Source organism: Microcaecilia unicolor, chromosome 1 (assembly GCF_901765095.1).
Source record: "Microcaecilia unicolor chromosome 1, aMicUni1.1, whole genome shotgun sequence".
In the NCBI taxonomy this organism is placed as follows: Eukaryota; Metazoa; Chordata; class Amphibia; order Gymnophiona; family Siphonopidae; genus Microcaecilia; species Microcaecilia unicolor.
In genome coordinates, this window is record NC_044031.1 from 485,465,926 (window position 1) to 485,480,119 (window position 14,194).

The 14,194-nt window shown below is 40.5% G+C and overlaps 1 protein-coding gene across 1 annotated transcript in view; it reads right to left on the minus strand.

Moving 5' to 3' along the window:
* The window catches only part of PRKDC (protein kinase, DNA-activated, catalytic subunit), a 490,177-nt gene that overhangs the window by 382,406 nt on the left and 93,577 nt on the right, over positions 1-14,194 (minus strand). The window contains exons 19-21 of the mRNA XM_030214157.1: positions 12,431-12,517; positions 4,739-4,858; positions 2,570-2,729 (exon numbers count right to left, since the gene is read on the minus strand). Of these exons, the coding sequence (XP_030070017.1) occupies positions 2,570-2,729; positions 4,739-4,858; positions 12,431-12,517 (367 nt within the window). The remainder of the gene's footprint in view (positions 1-2,569; positions 2,730-4,738; positions 4,859-12,430; positions 12,518-14,194) is intronic.

Sequence of the window (14,194 nt, forward strand, 5' to 3'; positions counted from 1 at the left end):
GAATGCTCTTTTCAGTTTCAGGACGAACAACTGAGGAACATAAAATGGAATTGAACTCTGGCTCTCTAGATGGTATATCATTTTTACATAATTCGAAATGATTGTTTCTCACACTCCATGTTAACAACTATGTTTTTCATGCATATTTAACAAAGTCATGCATATTATTTTAAGCTAAATTTTAAGATATAGGATGCATTTTATGCTTTGCTCGACTTTACAAGATCTTTTAAATGTGGTTGGGTATGGTGATGGGAAACAAAACTGTGGGGATGCTGAGGGGGACAGTATCAATATGATGGGGATAGGGTGGGGACAGAATAGAACTGAGTGGGGTCAGGTGAGGATAGGAACCAGATCATGTCCCTGTGCACATCTCTAGAGGAGATGAGAATGAATCTGAAATTCTTGGTGAACAGACATATCTACAACAGACTACTGATCATCACATGGAAAATTTGACGTTAGGGTGATTATCTACTGGATTGAGAGACTCTTCAGACAGAAAGTCTCCTTGTCTGGCTTTAAGAAACTTGAACAGTTCGCACACATATGACAATCCTACAACAGTCCTCAAATACATTCATTTGAAGTTTGTCATCAGACAAAAAATTGTTAAAACAACTTTTTGAAATCTTCTCTGTAAAACGGACATCATAAAGATAATGAAGATGAAGATGCACTACTTCTAATGCAAATAATGACAATGATAATGAAGCATTCTTTGCTATAAGGAAGTGTTTCAGATTCCCTTGATCAATACCTGCAGACTAAACCAATCAGAAAACATCAGCAGTACTGCAGCCTGGTCTGACCTTAAAGAACTTTATCAGACTGGGCACTCCACTTCTCGCCAGTGCAGCTGTTAAACATCTTTTTTGCCGTGCTGTTTTAATAACTCACAACCACACCTGCCTCAGTGACAGCCAGGGGCGTAGCCAGACTTCGACAGGAGAGGGGGGTCCAGAGCCTGAGGTGAGGGGGCACATTTTAGCCCCCCCCCCCCCCCGCCAACTTTCACCCCCCCCCCTTCCCGCCGCCAACCCTCTCCTGGCGGGGGACCCCAACCCCCGCCAGCCGAAGTCCTCTTCTTGGCTGCGAAGCATTGCTGACCCCCGCCGCAACCCTCTCGACCCCCCCTTCCCGCCGCGAACCTTTGCTGGCAGGGGACCCCAACCCCCGCCAGCCAAAGTTCTCTCCTCGGCCGTGCGGCGTTGCTTGCTGAATGATCAAGTTTCTGTGCATGCGTCTGACATCCTGCACGTGCAGGACGTCAGACGCATGCACAGAAACTTGATCAGATCATTCAGCAAGCAACACCGCGCGGCCGAGGAGAGAACTTCGGCTGGCAGGGGTTGGGGACCCCCGCCAGCAAAGATATGCGATGGCTGCAAGGGAGGGTTGGCGGCGGGAAGTGGGAGGTCGAGAGGGTCGATGCAGGGGGGTCCAGGGCCAAATCTACGAGGGCCTAGGCCCCCGTGGCCCCATAGTAGCTACGCCCCTGATGACAGCTATTTTCAAAATTGTTTTACTAAAAGCAAACGTGGATTGAACTGTAGAGCAATAACGTTGTTGGGTTAAGAACATTAAAAATAGTTGCATTTGTTGTAATTGAAATAGTTTTACTTTTAATCAAAAAGGTATTATATTAGGCAGTAACTATTTTGCTTTCACTTAAGTACATGTTTTACATGTTCTTCTCTGTATTTTTACTTAAGTATTAAAACATTACCTTACTTTTACTTAAGTACTTTGACCTAATACCTTGAACAACAGTGGACAGTTACAAATAATCATTCACCACAGAAACAACTAACACTGCAATGGTGTTAACATATTTAAGCAAAAAATAACATCCCATCTGCACTTGCAAGTGGACCAATGTCAAAAAGAGTAGAGGAAACATTTTTCACCACTAAATGAAGATAGTCATTAAAAATATGAAGTAACCCTGTTTACTTCCACTGACAAGCCTGCTTTTTCAGGAATATAATCTACTTCACTAATGCTAACAAAATTCAGGTACCACATTAAATAAACATTTATTTTAGCAGCATCATTTTGGATCTATCAAAAAACTAGCCACCTGATATTCAAATGAAAATAGGCACTAAAACTGCACTTAAGCAGTTATCCAGCAATATTCAGTGCTGGATATCTGGCTATCTGGCACTGAATATCGCTGCTTAGCGGCTTAAAGATGCCAGTTATATCAAGGGATATAACCAGCTATCCACTGATTTTTAAAATGAGAGTGGCTAAGTTTGGCGGCCACAATAGGTGGAATAACTTTGGCCGGTCTCACTTTAAGCAGCCAGTGCTGAATATCAGCATGGCCGGTTAAAATCAGACCGGCCAAAGTTAAACCGAATATTCAATGCTATTCACCGGAAACAGACCAGCACTGAATATCTGGGTTTAGAACAGACCCCTGTGGGCTGATTTGGGGCCTAGGTAAATAGATCTTGTCCTTGGCAAGTTTGTTAGTGCACTAGTTAATCTACATATCTGAAGCTAAATTCTTTCATTGTATAATCCACATTACATATGATTTCTTCAAATTATTTACCTGCCGATGATGCAGTTTTCAAGTAACCATCCAAGTAAGGCAGTATCTCACTATAGTGAGGCTGTATTACGTACTGGGGAATGTAAGCTGACCAATCTTCTAAGGCATCAAGGCCAGCATCAGCCAGTGGGGAATAGCTCAGGCCCAATTTAAAAGCAGTCTGCATAATAAAGAACAAATTACATTTAGCTAGATGGGTGGCTAGCTGATTAACTGGCCATTTCTGCATATTTTTATTACAGCTTTGCTGTGGATCTGTTTTGAAGTGCATAGTCAAGGTTATTGCCAGTCTCCCTTTCAACTACAGTGCACATGATACACTTTGGGGCTCATTTTCAAAACAAATGAATGTCCAAAAAATGTCATAAGGTGGCAGTAGGACGTTACTCTCTCAAAAACGTACAAGTTGCAATTTGACACCCTGATTTTAGACGTTTTGCTCCACAGTTTGTGCAAATTTCAAGGGAGAACGTTGGGAAAGTGTTTTGGGCAGGACATGGGCAGCACCAAAAGACAGACATTTTTCTGCAATAATGGAACAAAATGAAAATGTCTAGGGCCAAAATTAAGACTTTTGGGCTGGACCTGTTTCAATCACAACTAAGTGACCAAAAGGTAAATGAACACTGAAGGGATTAAGGCATAAACCTTCTTAGCTTCCCTAGTGATTAATGACTCCCTTCCACCACCAAAGATATCTCCATATTGATTGAAAGAAAGAGTAAATACCAGCCTCTATCAGATGTTATGGCCACTCCTATTAGAGCAGCAAGCATGACCCTAGAGTAGCCTAGTGGTTGGTGCAGTAGACTGTAGAGAAGGGGACTTGGACCCATATCCCACTCTTAACTAGTACACTTCTAGTAGAAAGTATGAGTCCACCAAAAACCTACTGTACCTATACATAGGTGACACCTACAAGCATAAATGCTATTGTAGTGGTGTACAGTTAGGTACAGTAGGTTTTTGGTGGGTTTTGGAGGGCTCACCATACTACAATATAAGGGGGTAACAGCGAGATGTGTACCTGAGGCCTTTTTTGTGAAGTCCACTGCACTGCCCCCTAGGGTGCTTCAATGCTCTGCTGGGATGTCTGTGTGGACAGTTTACTAAAAATGCTGACCCCCCCTATACATCCCAATGGTATGTTTTTGTGTGTTTTTCCTTGGATGTTTTTATTTCAAATATGGTCCTAAAAGATAGATGCACAGAGCACAAAAACGACTATCAAATAGCCATTCTCGAAATAGACATTTTCAAAATACTGCATATACTCGAATATAATCCCATCCAAATATACATTAAGATTTTTCCCCTAGAAAGCATGTGTGTGTGGGGGGGGGGGAGGGGGGAAATGTAAACTCAAATATAAACGAAAGCTTTATATTCAGGCATGCCTCCCCTTTCTCCTTCCCCCCTCCCCCATGGTGTTGGGCACTCCTCCTCTTATTTCCCTCTCCAGTAGTCTGTTTTTTTTCTTTACTTTCCTCTCCCAGATCGGCTGGCGTGGACACAAAAATGATTGGTGTCGGCTGGGTGTGAGGCCTTGAGCATGGCCCTGAACATCTGCACATGCTCAAGGCCTGCTGGTTCCTGCCCTTTCAAACTTCCTGTTTGAGGGGGCAGGAGCCATCAAGCCTTGAGCATGCACAGATGCTTAAAGTCCCACAGCGGCCAACCCCGATCCTTTTCATGTTAGCATCGGCCAACTCGGGAGGAGCAGCAAACAGGAGGAATGCCGGACATCACAGGGGAGGAAGAGAAGGCAGGCTTGAATATAAACAGAGATGCATTTTTTATTTTTATTTTTTAACAAAAATTGTCAGTTAATATTCAAGTATATGGTATATATGAACTCTTGCTCTTCATTAGCTGTCTGGAGAAATATCAGCTGTGAGCTACATCTTTACTCTCTAGCACTGTGGGCTAGCCCTCTCAAACAAAATGCTGTAAGTGTACCATAATCACACTGAACACAAAATACTGTATAGTATAACTATACTTAGTAGAAAAAAATATGCATTTTAGAACACACAGGCATTTTATTCAATACAACAGATAAGATCTCTAATTTAATAAGGTCAAATTGACACCTTTTCAAGAAAATATTCCAACCTAATGTAATAGAGAGCTACAGTATGTTTCTGTTAATAGTAGATGCACACTAACCTGCAGTGCTGGAATGTAAGCCTTGATGTCAAGCATAATGATATCATGAGGTAAGGACAGTATAAAAATCAAACAGGATGCCAACAGTTCATCTTTATATTGTTTCATTTTTGCAGACACCTGCAATGCAAATACAATTACAGTACTATATAATGTACAGTAAAAACATGGAAAATTACTGTAGGCAATATCAAACTGTATGATAGTTAAGCAAGAAAATGTGATCTTCTGGTTAATGCTCTATTATGACTGAGAAGAAATCATGGACAAGAGTTAAGACCCCTCTGTTATTATCTACCTAAACTCTTCAAGACCCAGTAAAACCAGTTCAGTACAGTCTCAATTATCCGACGTAAACAGAACCGAGCGATTGTCAGATATGTGAAAAGTCGGTAATATGGAATACAATAGTAACCCTTTAAAAAATGCACGGACAACATACTTTATGCATTGAGGGGGCAGGAGGGGGAAGAGAGGTTGGTGGTTGGGTTGGGAGGCGAGGATAGTGGAGGGCAGACTTATACGGTCTGTGCCAGAGCCGGTGATGGGAGGCGGGTGGTGGTTGGGAGGCGGGAAATACTGCTGGGCAGACTTGTACGGTCTGTGCCCTGAAAAAGGCAGGTACAAATCAAGGTAAGGTATACACATATGAGTTTATCTTGTTGGGCAGACTGGATGGACCATGCAGGTCTTTTTCTGCCGTTATCTACTATGTTACTATATGTTACATTCAGAACAGGCATAGGGTGTCCGTACTTAAAATACAGTGTTGTTTATTAACACTAACCAGCAGCGTGTGAAGCCGGAAAACAATAAGAGAACCTGTGCACTTCTTAATGGCAATGCAAAGATGTCACCGTGGGGGAGGAGGGGGTCTGTTGGAAAATGTCGGATGGTCGGATTAGAAAAGGTCAGATAATTGAGACTGTCCTGTATTCTTCAACTTGCTTTTCTTGCACAAAAAAAATACAAGAAATTTAACTAAAAAGATGGATGCCTGAAAGCCCATAAACAGAAGAGATGGAGCAATTATAAGAGTAAAAGGATCAAAACAGACCAAGGACTCTCGATATGTAGTTTAAAAAATGTTATTTGATGATGACACAGTACCATGTTTTGGCACATTCGTGCCTGCTTCAAGGGTATTAATGAAAATATTCAACAATCACAGATATTTTCATTGATGTATCTTTAAAATATGAGCATAGCTGGTCTTTATAAAGACTGCTAGTGGATTGAAAGAGCACTTCAATGGCATCCATAAGCAACATATCTCTTTTAATCAGCTCTTTATAAAGACCAGCTATGCTTATGTTTTAAAGATACATCAACAAAAATATCTGCAATTGTTGAATGTTTTCATTAAGACTCCTGAAGCAGGCACGAATGTGCTGAAATAAGGTACCATGTCAAGTCATCATCATCCTGTTCCCACTTTTTGTCTGACTGCATCTTCCACATGGGACTTTGGTGTTCTTTCCACTTTCATGGTTCCTTTGCAATTATAAGAGTGATAGAACTGGGACAGATACAAAGTACAGAGGAGGAGAGATGACATTAAATCAGGTAGGGTCCTACAGTGACAGGAAAAACAGGGCAGATTCGGTGAGCTAGGGTTCCTTTGATGGAACAACTAATATGGAATTATGCTCGTCTGTGTGAATAAATAAATTGAATTTTTCTTTAAAAGAACTAGAACATACAGCACTGTTCAACTGGTAACATACATCAACATTTTGCAACTGTACACAAAGCATTTCCTAATGCTGCCAATATTTATTATGATGACATTTCTACTCCGCATTTTCCCAAGAAAGCTCAGTTTCAATGCAGCTTACGTAACACATTAAGAAGAAGCATTACAAGACAATATTAATACAAGAATACAACTATTAAAAAATAATAAAATAAAATTTCATATTAGCTGAACACAGATCTAAAGAAGTGGGCTTTAAGTAAATTTCTAAATGACATATTTATTTATTTATTTATGACATTTATATCCCACAATATTCCCGCTCATGGGCAGGCTCAATGTGGCGTACAATAATGACATATAATTGACAGTCTGAAATACTTGGGTAATGAGTCCCAGAGTTTGGTACTTTGATAGGAAAAATTAGCATTAAGGATAGTTTTGTAGGTTAAGCTTTTACAACTTGGGAAATATAATAGGAGATATTCTGTAGATGATGAGGTTGCATTTTGTGGTGATAATGAGATCATATAAGATGGTAAGATACCATAAAGAATCCGAGGAACAAGAACACAGAGCTTAAATGAAATTCTCTCATTGATAGGTAACCAATGTAGATCCTTAAAGAGTAGATACTTTAACACAGCGATCTATTTGTAAGTTGGGCAGCCATGTTTTGGGCAGTTTGTAGTTTCCTTACTACTCTCTTAGCCAGCTTCAGATGGGAGCTCAGTACTGGTAATAAAATTACATAAGTACATAAGTATTGCCATACACCCAGCATCCTGTTTCCAACAGTGGCCAATCCAGGTCACAAATACCCGGCAAGATCCCAAAAAAGTACAAAACATTTTATACTACTTATCCCAGAAATAGTGGATTTCCCCCCAAGTCCATTTAATAATGGTCTATGGACTTTTCCTTTAGGAAGTCGTCCAAACCTTTTTAAAACTCCGCTAAGCTAACCGCCTTTACCACATTCTCTGGCAACGAATTCTAGAGTTTAATTACATGTTGAGTGAAGAAACATTTTCTCCGATTCGTTTTAAATTTACTACATTGTAGCTTCATCGCATGCCCCTAGTCCTAGTATTTTTGGAAAGCGTAAGCAGACATTTCACATCTACCCGTTCAACTCTATTCATTGTTTTATAGACCTCTAGCATATCTCCCCTCAGCCGCCTTTTCTCTAAGCTGAAGAGCCCTAGCTGCTTTAGCCTTTCCTCATAGGGAAGTCATCCCATCCCCTTTATCATTTTCATCGCCCTTCTCTGCACCTTTTCTAACTCCACTATATCTTTTTTGAGATGCGGCGACCAGAACTGAACACAATATTCAAGGTGCGGTCGCACCATGGAGCGATACAAAAGCATTATAACATCCTCATTTTTGTTTTCCATTCCTTGCCTAATAATACCTAACATTCTATTTGCTTTCTTAGCCGCAGCAGCATACTGAGCAGAAGGTTTAAACGTATCATCAACGACGACACCTAGATCCCTTTCTTGGTCTGTGACTCCTAACGTGGAACCTTGCATGACGTAGCTATAATTCGGGTTCCTCTTTCCCACATGCATCACTTTGCACTTGCTCACATTAAATGTCATCTGCCATTTAGACGCCCAGTCTCATAAGGTCCTCTTGTAATTTTTCACAATCCTCCCACAATTTAACAACTTTGAATAACTTTATGTCATCAGCAAATTTAATTACCTCACTAGTTACTCCCATTTCTAGGTCATTTATAAATATGTTAAAAAGCAGCGGTCCCAGCACAATAGTACTCCAATATGTCTAGCGCATTTCATACTGTACCACAATGTTCTATTAAATATGCTTGACCATTATGGTATTTGTGGTGCTGTCCATGATATGATCTAGATTTTAAAAAATCCTGAGAACCAATCAAGTTAAACAGGCACTCTTTCTTCATCCTGGCTTTCTAGTTGTAGAGTACTTAAGGGTTCTCCCTCATCTCCCATCTTATTTAACATCATGATGATTCACCTTAATAATCTACTTGAGAGCAATGGTCTTTCAACTTTTATTTATGCTGATATCACTATTTACATCCCATTTTCCAAAACTCTTTATGATATCATTAACAAAATCAGATTAGGTATCATATTAACTGAATCCTGGGCTTCAAATTTTAAACTGAAACTTAATACCGAGAAGACTACATTTTTATTAATAACAAATCCTTATCAACCGATTATTCTCAAAGATTTTACAACTGATAATAAACTATCCTCTTGTATCCTCAATGAAAATCTTAAGGGTTATAATTGATCAGTTTTTATCCTTAGAAAGTCAAGTCTCAAACTTCGTCTCTAGTTCCTTCAATATGCTTAGGAAACTAAGGAGACTGCGATCATTTTTCACAAGATCAGTATTCCGTACCTTCTTGTTCTAACAAAAATCGACTATTGCAATTCCATCTATACTGCAATTAAATGTGGCCTTCTTAAAAAGCTACAAACTGTTCAAAATACGGCTGCTTGTCTAATTTGTAAATCACAGAGCTTTGCTAAAGTTACCCCACATTTTCATAATCTACACTGGTTACCTATAAAGAGAATTTCATTCAAGCTATGTGCACTGGTTCATCAAATTTTATTTGGTATGTCACTGTCCTATATGAACTCATTGATTTACCACCATGCAAGGCTTCCGTGTTATCCAGAGAATATCTCATTTTACATTGCTGCAGTTGCAGAAATGTATCTTAAAAAAAAAGTTAGCATTGTGGATTGTTTTGTATCAATGCACCAAAATCTGGAATTCTCTTCCTAAACAAGTTAGATATACTAGTGATTATGGGTTATTTTGTAATTAGCTCAATCTTCAACAATGTTAGAACTCGGTGCCAAATATTATTTAGTTCCTTATATTTCACTTCTTCCTGACACCCCACTGAATTTGCCCCTATCACTTCCTACATAATATTTTTTATGATGAATTCTTTAATTATAACTCTAATTTATTTCTGAGTTCCACTTGGGCTACATGGGATAGAAATGCCATAAATGAATAAATTAGAATTTACATGCACAAATGACTAAGTGTATTTTATAAAGTCATTAGCATAAATTCTAAGACATTAATCTGAAAAGGGGCATGGCCATGGGATGGGCATAGGCGGGTCTTGTGCGTTCCCAGAATTAACATGCATCATTATAGAACATGCCCATTACGCGCGTAATTAGGCCAGTGTTTCCCAGGTCTGGTCCCGGAGTACCCCTTGCCAGTCAGGTTTTCAGGATATCCACAATGAATATATATGAAGATTTGCATATAATGGAGGCAGTGTATGCAAATCAAGTTCATGCATATTCATTGTGGATATCCTGAAAACCTGACTGACAAGGGGTACTCCAGGACCAGACTTGGGAAACACTGATATAGGCATCAGCATTTACACCAGGTTTTCACTGGCGTAAATGGCTGCAACTAAATACAGTCACGGAAAACAGGTGCAAACATTGTTGAGGCACATCACTGTAATATAACCCATCCCCACCCATTCCTGTAACCTTCAGAAGTAGTTATTTCATTTAAATATACTACTGAAATAGATTACAGCATCAATATACCAGTTATTGGGAAACTGAAAAAAGGTTGACTGCTACAGACTCCTGCATAGACACACCATATGCCAGCAGAATCATTTAACTCCGCTGCAAATACAGAACATGACTCTCACCTGATACAAAATAGGGAAATGCAAAAAAACATGCAGACACAAATTAAAAGCAGAGATACAGGACTCTGCATGCTGTGCAACACCAGAGAAACAAAGACATGAATGGCATCCTGTACAATACAAAATAAAACCGACACATACAAATTCTAACAACAACATAATTTGATCACTAAACTGAAAATAAAATCATTTTTTCTACCTTTGTAGTCTGGTGATTTTAATATTCCAATCATTACCCAGCTTTGGTTCTGCTTTCCTCCATCTGTGCTCTTAACTCTGTTTCCAGGGCCTTCTTTCCATTTGCAATTTCTTCTCTTACCTCCTGCCCTATGTCAGTTTGGCACTGATCTTTCACGTTCACATTTCTAAAATTTCTCTGCCTCCTTCTCAAATTTTTCTTATCTCCCCTTTTCTCTTCCCTATCTTTGCAGCCTCGCTCCTCTCTTCCCTTTATGTGCAGCCTGTTTCCCATCTCCCCATCCCCATATGTGCAGCCTGTCTCCTCTCTCTTCTTCCATATCCATTATCCAACTATGTCCCTGTCCTACCCCCCCCCCCATGTTCAGAATCTCATTATCCCTTCCCTATATGTGCAGCCTGTCTCCCCCCCCCCTTTTCTTCTATATCCATTATCCATCTTCCCTCTGTGTCCCTGTCCCTATCCTGCCACCATGTTCAGCATCTCACTTCCCCTGCCCAACATCTCCATTTTGTATCCCTACCCCTCCCTTTTTCAGCATCATTCCTCTGTGTCCCTATCCCCCCGTGTCTAACATCACCCCTTCCCTGACCATAGACTCCTTTCCCTAACCACCCCTCCCCCAAGTTCAGCATTGGCCCTCTGTGTTCCACCCTCTCCCTATCCAGCATTGACCCTCTCTGCCCCTATCCTTATGCTCCTCCATGCCCACTATCTCCCTTCTGTGTCCCTATCCCTCCCCATGTCCAGCTTCTTCTTTCTCTCTACCCTCCATACCTCCCCTCTTCCCTCCATCTCCCACATACCACATCTCATCTCCTCCTCTCTCTCTGGGTTCCCCTGGGAAGTTTTGCATCTCCCCCTCTCTGCCCAGTTGTCCCCTGGTAGTTAATCACAACCCCTCTGAGTAGCTTGGCATATCCCCTCCCAGCCCCCCCCACCCCATGGTTCATCATCATCTCCTCCTCCCCTGCAGGTCCAGATTTTCTTTTGCCCCCTTCCTCTGCCAGTCTAGCATCTCTCCTGCCCTCCCCCCACAAATCCAGCAGCTATCCCACCCCCGCCTAGCCAAGTGGTGCTTCTAACCTGTCTCCTTGCTCCCTCCGCCCTGAGTGCAAGTCAGCAGCTCTCCTGATGCCCCCTGTGGGTCCAAACACCTCTCCTGCTTCTTCCCATGCCCACGGTGCTTCAAACATTTCTCTTTGCTGCAGCAGCGATCAACATGTGCTGGAACTGTTCATCTGCACATCCCGGTCTCTGCGTAAACAGGAAATTGCATCAGCAGACAGCGGGATGTGCAAAGGTCCAGTGTCAGCTGCAGACAGCATGAGTTGATTGATGTTGAACAAAGGTTTGAAGTGCCACGGGAGAGGTGTTCGAACAGAGGGGGAGTGTCAGGAGAGCTGTTGACTCGCTCTCGGGGAAGAGGGAGGGAGACATGCAGCATGAGGGAAAAAATATGCAGCTGCAAACAAAGAAAAAAAAATCAGGCAGTGTCTTAATGATTCCCAAACTCCCACGGCACACCTGGGGAGTATACTGTTATTCTCTGGTCCCTTCCAGATTTTCTAACTTGATTTATGTATCAGATTAAAGGATCAGAATTAGTTTATACAGATCATTAGACACTGACAAAGAAGAATATAAGTTCAAACTAAACTGATCACTTTTGTGGCAGGCAACAGACATCAACAGTGAACTAAAAATTCTACATGATTCAGACAGGTGGTGTTCACAGAATCTTGGAACATGCTGCTAGTGGTTGTAAAAACAGCCAAAGTATATCTCACCCTATTCAGTTATTTATATTCTCTTCACTTTAGTATATAACTAATTTTCAAGACATTAATTTTAAGGGCCATAATCTAACACATTAAAGCTCAATCCATTTATTTTTCTTTTAAGTAGGTCCTTTATGACTTCAACCCAGTGCTCCAAAAAAAAGAGAGTACATGTAGCTTAAGACCCCCAGCAAACCCTGAGACAACCAGAAAGCACTCCCACACTTGTAAAATATGTAAAATAGTTTGTATGATGAATGGGATACAAAACAATTAGAAACAGAGGAATGACTCTTAAAAATATTCTTACCTCCTTTCCAAATTTTGCAAACAGTGCAAAGCAGGCAAACCTTTCTGGATCTTTAGGACATTTTTTGTGACTCTTTGGACTTACACCCTGCCAAAATAACAAACTGCATTATGTTGATGTCATACCGTTTCATTTCTTCAGACACAGCCCCCTGGTCCTTGAGCTACAACTAAAAAAGGTGCAAGACAAATCCAAACCTTTATCTCAAAACTCCTGGAGTGAGTGATTCACTACCAGCTCCTCAATTAATGCAGGTCCTCTTTCTGTTCTCAGCTCTTCTCACTCTGTACTTCATGTTATTCTATAGAAACTGCTTCTATTCACTTACCCAGCCATGTTTGTTCTACCCATCTAAATGCAATAGCTTAGACGGAAAGATCATGGAGGCAGCAAGAAGGAACAGCACTGGGCAGAAGTACTCAACAAGCTCTTTTGCTCAGCATTAATAGAAGAAGAAGGTTAGACAGCCAAGGCACAAAACATTGTAAAATGAGCACAAACCAATTAAACAGAGAAGGAAGTACTTGAAATACCTACACAAAAAAAAATGTACATAAGTCCATGGAACCCAATGGAGTGTACCCAAAATAAAATTGCACAAAAATGTTCCAACTGCAACCCTCTAGTCAACTGTTCTGTGGCACAAAGGGAGGTTCATAGAGACTAGAAAGGAGCAGATATAGGCCAACTACTCTAAGGTGAGAGCAAGAAGTCAGGTAATTGTAAACCTAAATCGATTCAATTTTGATTGTGGGCAAAGGTGGAGAAATACTATAAAAGAAAAGCAATGCAGCATTCTGCAACAAATTGACTGAAGGACCTCGGCCATAGTTTCACAAAGAGAAAATCTGTATTTCATTGCGAGGGGTAAAACTGTGTATCTGGGGTATAAACTTCACTAGCCACTTATCAATGAGGACAAGAATTATGTTCCATTCTGGAGATTATAGCTTTGCAAGGACATTAGAGAATGGAAACAGTTCAAGGAAGGGCTTGTGTAATGGAACACTGCCTGCAATACAAACTCTACAAAGAAACTCAAGACACTCAAAAAGGCACTTGGTGATGGAAAGAAAGAAAAAGAGGAAATGACAGGAATGTTCATATATATATAGTGGGCTAAAATAAAGTATTGAGAGACAGAGAGAGAGAGAGAGACTCAAATACTGTGAAAATTAAACCATGCTTGCGATATATTTATTTACCGTCTTTTTGAAGGATTTCACTCAAGGCAGTGTACAGTAAGAATAGATCAAACATGAGCAATAGGCAATTACAGCAGTAAAAATATTCAAATAACAATACAAAGTATGGCATGGTATACTACGTGCAATGTCAACACAATAAGTAATAGAACACTTTAAAAGGGTAAAGCAAAGATGTAACATATAGATACATAACAGCAAGAAGAGTTAGAAAGTAAGGTGACTGATTTAAAGAAAGTTGCGAATGAGGTCAGAGAGATGGTTAAATATTATTTCAGATGGGGCAGGAGTGGTTAAACATGTCCTGCTGCAGTATGAGAAGCCCGTGTCACTCCTTGTGTGTGTGAGTGAGACTAACAAGTTAGTTACTCCTTCCACTAAAGGCCTGGTTGAAGAGCTAAGCTTTCACCTGCTTCCTGAAGTAGAGATGGTCTTGTAGAGGGAATCAATTAGAACAGAGCTGAGAGGACAGGTAAAAGTCATTAGGATATGGGAGAAGGCATTGAACTCTAAGTAGGAAACTTTGTATGTCATCGATTATTGAACAGCATTCAATAAT